This window comes from Primulina tabacum, chromosome 7 (genome assembly GCF_025594145.1).
Source record: "Primulina tabacum isolate GXHZ01 chromosome 7, ASM2559414v2, whole genome shotgun sequence".
NCBI classification, from domain to species: Eukaryota; Viridiplantae; Streptophyta; class Magnoliopsida; order Lamiales; family Gesneriaceae; genus Primulina; species Primulina tabacum.
The window spans coordinates 32088503-32097534 of NC_134556.1; the positions used below are offsets into that span (position 1 = coordinate 32088503).

Here is a 9032-nt window from a genome sequence, read left to right on the forward strand (position 1 = left end):
ATATTTTCGAAAATCCCTTCAATTAGCCACCATATTTTCGAAAATATTAGGGTGGGAATCAAGGATTTAAATCCCACGAAATTGGAAGATAAATCAGCAACAATGACAAGGAAATTGGAGTCAAATATTGTGAGATTTATGCCAATCTTGAGCATGATTTTAGTGTCATAATTAATCCATCTCCCTCACCTATAAATACCACATCAAAGCCTAGCATTCCCTAGAATAAAATCTCGAGTTCCCTTGCTGCAAAATTTTGAATTCCAGCAGCTTTTCCCTAGCCAAAACTCTGCCCGAAAATCGTCCTCAAGCTTGCCTAAAAATCGAACCGAAGCGCTGCCCGGACGAGGGACGCGAAGTGATCCATTCCCGAAGCCAAGCAACCACGTTTTAGCACCAATATTTATTGTAAGTGGGCTGTTTTAAATGTTTAACTTTTCTATGGTTGCATGTGTTTGTTTTTTAAAAAAAAAAATCAGTCGAGCACCATCTTCCATCTATACGTTTTCTTTTGAAATTTTGGTACGTTACGTATTGGCACTGTGAGGATTCCCTGAAAATGGGTGAAATTCCAACATATGGCCCTCCACGGTGGGATATAACCGTTTTATGGCCTCGCCCCCTTAGAGGATTAAAATTTAGAGACTGACGTCAAAAAACCAAAGAAGGTGGAAAAATCGCAGTGCTATTATGGTATGAATATGATGTTACAATTATGAAAAGCATGATGTAATTATGTGTTATTTTCGAAAATGTTGTAAAATTTTTATGTTGTGCTCGATATCCCCACTTGCTGAGTATTTCCCAAAATACTCACCCCCCTTACAACCTGTCCCAGAGAAATAAAAAGAAGAAATAGAGAAAGAAGAATCAGACACCAGTTTTGGGGCTATTAATGGACGCATGAAGAATTTTAATTAATAATATGTTCTTGTGAGTTTTTAATTCAAGTTATAAACGCTTCCGCAGATTTTTATCAGAGTTACTCTTGTAAAGACGATTGTAAGGAATTTTTAGGATTTTATTACTATATTTTTTGGGTACTTATATTTTGAGGCGATATATTGAAATCCCTTGGAAATACACTATTAAGTCATGCATATCATGCATAATTTCGAAATTTGAGGAATATATTGCAAAGATGAGAAGGTAATATACTAAACCTAGAAGATTAAGGTATAAATATTGCATATTTTCGAAAATCCCCTCAATTAGCCACCATTTTCGAAAATATTAGGGTGGGAATCAAGGATTTAAATCCCACAAAATTGGAAGATAAATCAGCAACAATGGCAAGGAAATTGGAGTCAAATATTGTGAGATTTATGCCAATCTTGAGCATGATTTTAGTGCCATAATTAACTCCCTCTCCCTCACCTATAAATACCACATCAAAGCCTAGCATTCCCTAGACTAAAATCTCGAGTTCCCTTGCTGCAAAATTTCGAATTCCAGCAGTTTTCCCTAGCCAAAACTCTGCCCGAAAATCGTCCCGAAGCTTGCCTAAAAATCGAATCGAAGCGCTGCCTGTACGAGGGACGCGAAGTGATCCATTCCCGAAGCCAAGCAACCACGTTTTAGCACCAATATGTATTGTAAGTGGGCTGTTTTAAATGTTTAACTTTTCGGTGTTGCATGTGTTCGTTTTTTTTTAAAAAAAATTCGGTCGAGCACTGTCTTCCGTCTATACGTTTTCTTTTGAAATTTTGGTACGTTACGTGTTGACACTGTGAGGATTCCCTGAAAATTGGTGGAATTCCAACATATGGCCCTCCACGGTGGGATAGAACCGTTTTATGGCCTCGCCCCCTTAGAGGATTAAAATTTAGGGACTGAGGTCAGTAAACCAAATAAGGTGGAAAAATTGCAGTGCTATTATGGTATAAATATGATGTTACGATTATGAAAAGCATGATATAATTATGTGTTATTTTCAAAAATGTTGTAACATTTTTATGTTATGCTCGATATCCCCCACTTGCTGAGTATTTCCCAAAATATTCACCCCCCTTACAACTTGTCCCAGAGAAATCCGAGGAGGAATCTGACCAGTTTTGGAGCTGGTGAATGCGAGACTTCAAGATTTTAGATTAAGTGTAACTTTTAATTTAATTTTATGTTTCCGCAATCAAACTCTGTCGTTTTTTTGAGATTCGGTATTGTAAGACAATTGTTATTTAATTTGAATTATGATTTATAAACTGGTTTCGGTTTACACTGTGCTACAAATGCTTGTTGTTTCGATTGTGTAATTGTTAAATAACGCCGGTGTCAATCCTGAGTCTCGGGGAATGACAATTAGTCGTCCTTATTTGTGAACGATCATAATCTCTTAATATTGAACTAACGAATGATATAATTAAAAGTTCATTGATTTTTCATATGTGGCGAAGATTCGAGACGCCATAAAAATCATCATTCTATCTTATACGTGTAAAGTAAATTTTGCCACCCCAATCTCCCTTTTACGTAACAAAATAAAAAATAAAATCACGAAATATATTCCGTGGAAGTGGCGCAGGTGGAGAAAATAAATAATACTTTTCAGCGGAAAAAGGTATATCAATTTTATATTTTAAGATTTCGTGGTTTTATTGATAAAGTATCATTTTAATCGAATATCTTAAATCTTGGATATATTATAATTAAAAAGATTAAAGTAGACAAAAATTGGTTTACGAGCTCGTGGAGGTGTATATTTAATCAATAATCATGAGTTCGATTTTTCTGACAAACACTTTTTTGGACGAGTTTGTTGCTCGGTGCGGTTTTTCTGGATAGCATGGTTAGTATATTACTGCGTTAACCCGGAGTTTACGTAATACACATCGAAAAATATTTACGACGAGTTGTTACGTCACAGGAAAAAGTTAGATATAAGTTATATCTTTAAGGTATATTGTCAATCGTATCATATATATTAAATAATCTGTGTATACTCTGGATAAAGGCAATTACTCGTTTTTTTTCTAAATTGAAGAGAATCATGGTATACGCAGAAAGCCATGTTGATGACATAGGGAATATAGTAAAATGGAGGGATTTAATTAATCAAACTTTTTATATATACGACATGCTTGTGTCTCTCTACTACACACACGAATAAGTAAAAAAAAAACCAAATCACTAATTTACCCGAATTTAATATATTGTATATCCTCGTGCAAAAATCAAGTGGATCGACGTATAACTTTTTGTGCCTTAAAAATTCGAAGAAAATTGGATATTTGGCTAATAAATGAAAAATGGGCTAACATGACACTACAATTGAGCAACACTTCAGCAATATATATAAAGACCACATATATATAATTTACTTAAACACGTGAGGTTCATGGTTGATCCTACATTAAAAAAATTATACAACGGTGGTCGACGTTGGAAATACCCCTAATATAACAAACACCCTCGAGGTGCCAAGAACTCATCCAAATCGGCATCTTATATACTCCGGTTGATCTTCAACCGTAGCGACGCTAACCGACCCCGATATCGTAGGATGGGGTGAGCTCTCCTTTAAAACATGCATGGGGTTGTCTCGAATCATTGATTGCTCGTCGGCTGATTTACATCGAGTGTACGTGCGTAGAAAGTGTATAAGTTTTGAATGATTGTAACCTAATTGTAACTTCATCGGGCAACTTAGGTAAGAAATTAAATCTCGTACTTACAAGGAATATATGGTTTTTACAATCTCACGTATATATATATAAAGTTTTTTATATTATTTTCTGCCTTATTATTTGAGATTTTACTGCCTCACTCAAGCACAACCAAAATTATATATATATATATATATATGTTCTCACATAAGTGTGCACGATAGACGAGCAACATATCAAAAATCTATATAAATATATAAAAGTTAGACAAATTTCTTGTAATAACATTGTTATCACAAATACATCCATGCAAAAAGGATGTCAGAAGACGGATATTGATCTTATACAATCCGCGAAGCACTTGTCAAAGCCAAAGAGCTCCAGCATCTTTGAGCATTTTCTTCAGTGATCCATCAACTTGTAGAGTTAGTACATTGTTCGCCCGCCCAACAAATTTGCCCCCGATGAACACGGCTGGAACCGATGGGTTGCAACCGAGCCTTACTAAAGCACGTTCCATTTCCTTCCCATTTGCAAGCTCGTCTAGCTCGTACACCATCGGGCTGACGCCTTGCTCGTAGAAAAGCCTCTTGATCGCGTGACACATGCAACACGAGCTCTTGCTAAAGATCACCACTGCCTTTTGTGAAGCGAGTTGGAGTATGTAATCCATTATTTTGTACTAATTGGAGTGGACTTATGATGGAGATGATGAGGTTTTGTGTGTGTTTATATAGAGAAGTGAAAGATGTTGATATATATGAATATTTTGAGTTGTTTAATTCAGAGAATGTGGATGGAAAAAGTCAAAATTCTTTAAGATTGTGAATATATTCCATCATATCAAGAGGTGGCTAGCTAGCTATTTGCTGGTAGTAATCTTTGTTGGGGGACTTAATTGCACCAAATCAAAATTGACGTGACATTAGTACTGTCAACTTGGAAAAAATATCAAAATTGTAAAAAATTAACCAATAAATCGGAGTAAAACAAGAATTTAAGAATACATATGATCAGAATCGTAAAAAGAGAAATATATAATATAATTAACAAAAAAAATATATGCAATTTTTGCTTTTTCGTAAAATGCATATCATCATTATGATTGCTTATAATTTTTTTGTTTTTTTTTTCTGGTGATAGATACTCTGATGCATGCCTCGAGTTCATGGACACATAAATAATACGTACAATACATATATAATTTTAAGTATATGAGCCAACTTGTGGTCATGAGATTTATATGAAGTTATTTTGATATATTATTTATTTGATAAATGATAATTTTACGCTGGTGTTCTTTGTCTGTATGTATATCCACATTTTTGTACAAGTAAAGATCTTGAGATTGTTACAATATAAACGAAATGTATGTTGGACTCAGTTTTCTCGCATCCAAGCCACAACATAAATTCTAATTTTTTGTTTTGGCGTTCGAAATTGTCCTTGGACATCATAGGTTTATTTAACATTCATAGGATGTTTAGTTTTTATACCTGTGCGAATATAATGCTGCACACCAAACCAATCCGAAGTTAGTGGAGATGGTCCTTCTTGTATATCCTTACGAATAGATCTTCCTTCTCTTAATCATCAAATCAGGTCCACAATCAGAGACTGTGTTCCTCTCTTGGATCAAACTGGAGAAGCCAAATGATTCGTACGTTGAGACTGGATCATCCGAATTTCTAAAATCCGGAGTCGGTACAGCAGCGCAGGGCGCGGCCGTGGAAGACAAGCAGTGGCCGAAATTTTTCTCCAAAAGTTTGGTGATGTCCGAGAGCTTCAAAGGAGGGATGATGAATTTTTGTGAATTTTGTGTGCAAAAACTCGGGTTATGTTTTATGCCCCTTATGATATATGTATAGAGTGTGTTTCCTGATCCAATCAGTCATCTCTATCCCATCAGGATTCCTAATCCTTGTCTCTCTAGAACTCTTTAATTTTCATTAAATAAAATTCTCATATTATTATATCATGTATTTATCAACTTTTGATAATTCATTATATATTAATATTATATATACACATATTTTATATCTCCATATAAAAAGTGTGTATATATATAAATATATATACACATGTACATTTGATACATGCATAGACATACCATTATTTAATTTATATAATTAACTCATTAGTTAATTAATTCTAAATCATTCTAGATCATTTTATGAGATTTTGTACATATTAATAGTCATCACTACTGGTACAATCATTTAAATAGTAAATTCTTAATTCACTAAATAAATGATTTCAAACTCATTATAACCCTGATCGACGATCTATGTGTGAGATATATAAGTCTTTTTCATATAATGAAATCGAAAATTTCGAATATCAAAATTTTCACTTACCATATTGGACAGTTGTTAGTTTAGTAAACTTCTTTACCAAAATAGACAGTTCCACTCTCCTTCCTCAAATAGCAATTAAGCTAACTTCCATTTCTTCCATCTTATAGAATAAACTTATAAACTCCTTTATAAGCATCATGTTTCTATTAAATTATAGTCGTCAAATTCAACTCCTTGAGCTCTGACTTTCTCAACGGAAACACAGAATCTAATACTTGTGTGACCCTCAATGATTCAGGGATACAGCTAACTGCGGGTTCACATCTTCATGTGATTCAGAATAACCGTTATTCTTATCCGAGGTTAACCTAATTAGCCTCATTATTTTCTTCAACTCCTTGATCAAGAATGTCAGAACTCATTTCTGATTCCGTCCATCGGATCATGGTAAGAGCGTCTCGTAACATCACCCCATGATCCTCTAGGTATCGCTGATAGTGCCTGCAAGAACCTTAAGTCAAGATTAGCGTACAATACGGTCCCTTCAACACATATATCTCGATCGAATCTGCAAACATTGATATATCTAGAGTTGCATATGAATCCGATAACGATGTGATTTATCTTTTAGTCTAATAGTGGCATAATATGCACAACTAGGAAAACACCTTTCCCTAAAGCACATTTCTTGCTCTGGCAAGAGATTCCTTACATTATTAGCACATCAGATCACATAGGATATCTTCACTCGTAGGCAAACCGTAAATCCCCGACTACAGTACATTTGCTCCTACATATTTCAAAATTACACCCAACCTCGCCACCTGATGACCCTCAATGAAATTGTAAATGGATCAAAGTACATGCTAGTATGAATAACCCCTACATTGTCCCGGGTCAAAGGACTAATGGTGTACCATAACCACGGATTATTCCACTCGATAAGTGAGAATCACTTGGACAGTCCGATGGAGGGTTATTCTGTGCATCATCATATGATCACTTATCTGTATCAATGAACATCTTCATGCTCTAACCAATGAAACATGACATTTACATCACAGATACTAGTCTCAAGCTCAAGCGACCTTTATCCATATTTTAGGCGGTTAATTCGACTAGGAACATGATTAGATTATACAGTACACTTCCTAATGAGTTTCATGATCTTACATTGCAAGCAGACATGATGGTACCTATTGTATATTTAACGACTTTATCTATACAGCTTGCATGAGTATATAGATAAAACATAATGTCATAATTGAATAAAATTATAAAATATTATTAAAATAAAGATCATTTTACATTAGAGTCAATAAAAACTCAAGCCACAAGTTGACTTGCTGTGCACCTACTCAAACAATGTGGTTGTGTAAGAATTAGCAATTATGAAGTATATTAATTTCTAATTGATTTAAACCAGAATCCTAATGGACGAGTTGTCGGCGTCTATTCAAAAGGATATTGATATGCTCGATGGTAATAATATTTGTTTGTTATTGTTGTATTTATTAGCACAGATGTTGTGTTTTCGTAAGATATGATTGGATATGTGTGTCAATTCGGATGGGTCGGATCGATGTATATTACAATTTAGAAATTGCTCAACCCGAATTCGACCCGAACCCGATCCATATCAAAAACTCCCAACTTGAATACGAACCCGACTAATCTGATTTTTATAAAAAATTAAATAAAATTTAAAAAATAATTATAATATTTTAATTTAAACACAAAATAACAATATCTATAAATCTAATTGTAGAAAAATAAAGTATATTTACTAAATTAAATAAACAATTGTTTAAAAAATAAAAATATACAAAATAAATATTAAATTATGAAAATTTATAATATAAATATACAATAAATATTTTTTCAGAAATACAATATATAAAAATGTAGGCAATATGTATTAATTATATTTTGAAAAAAAAATTTGGGTCAACCGGGAACCCGACCCAACCCGATCATTTTTTTGGGGTCAGCTATCGGGTCCAATCTGATCTGACCCGAACCTCAAACCTCAAACCCAAACCTAATTTTTTTTCCGGGTTAAACTATGTTGGATTGGTGAGTCGGGTATGATTTTACACCACTATGCTTGGACACTAATTTATGACAAGCTCTGAAGTAATTGATTGAGTAATCTTACGGAGTGTTTGCAACATATTCTGCTTTAAAAAAATGAATAAATTTATAGATTATGAAAAAAATGACGAAAAATCAAAAGCTCATAATGTTAAAAAAAGTATAAAGCTGAAATTTATGAATAATGTTTGATAAATAAATTATTCCAACACTGATTTTTTTCAAAAATCACTTTTGTATAAGTAGAATTAATATCTCATCAGTTTTTGGATTTCAATTAAATTAAACAAAAGTTAACACAAAATTTGAGTTCAAAAAACACATAAAACTGATCTTTTTAAACCAAAAAATCACTTGTTTTTAGTGATTACAAACACTTTTTTAAAATTTATAAATTTTAGTACATTATTTACATATCCATGTAGATTATGAGTCTATTTAATGGAAAACTTAATTATTTTACTAGTTAAAGTAACTGATGTGATGGATTTTTTCATGAATCGCTGTGGGCAAAAACGAAGCTTGGTTTTCAAATCATAATATATTTTTTAAAATTTTTAAAAGAAAATAGTGATGAGTATACGATGCCTTAATCACACTCTCTTAATCTACCACGTGGCCATTATATTCACTTGCTTCTGTAGACATATATATTCACTTGGTTTCCCACACAAGCCATGTTTATATGGGAAACCGTTGCCGTTAATTTTTAGTGTGGATCAGGTAGATTTTCAGGATAGCACAATTGTTTGCAAACCACACATGTTAGTCAAATAAATCACATTGAACTCATCCAGTGCTAAAGACTCGTCCAAGCAAATGTTGGTAGAGAAATCGAACTCTTGACTATTAGTCAAGCGCTCAGTTACTTCACCATATCGAACTCTCGTGTTTAAATGTAGGGAAAACAAGTTTTTTGATTCAGTAAATTTTCTTATTTTTGGTTTTGGTCAACTAATTTTCAAAGTTAAATTTTGATACAATAACTTTGATTTTTGTAGGGTTTTGGTTCTATGTAGCCGATGTGCTGACGGAACAT

General features: G+C 33.4%; 1 protein-coding gene across 1 annotated transcript; it reads right to left on the reverse strand.

Moving 5' to 3' along the window:
• Nucleotides 1-3836: 3836 nt before the first annotated feature.
• LOC142550867 (monothiol glutaredoxin-S10-like) lies at nucleotides 3837-4316 on the reverse strand. Its single transcript, XM_075659910.1, has one exon. It carries the CDS (start codon nucleotides 4273-4275, stop codon nucleotides 3967-3969), a length of 309 nt encoding a protein of 102 aa, XP_075516025.1. The 5' UTR covers nucleotides 4276-4316; the 3' UTR covers nucleotides 3837-3966.
• Between the last annotated feature and the right edge of the window lie 4716 nt (nucleotides 4317-9032).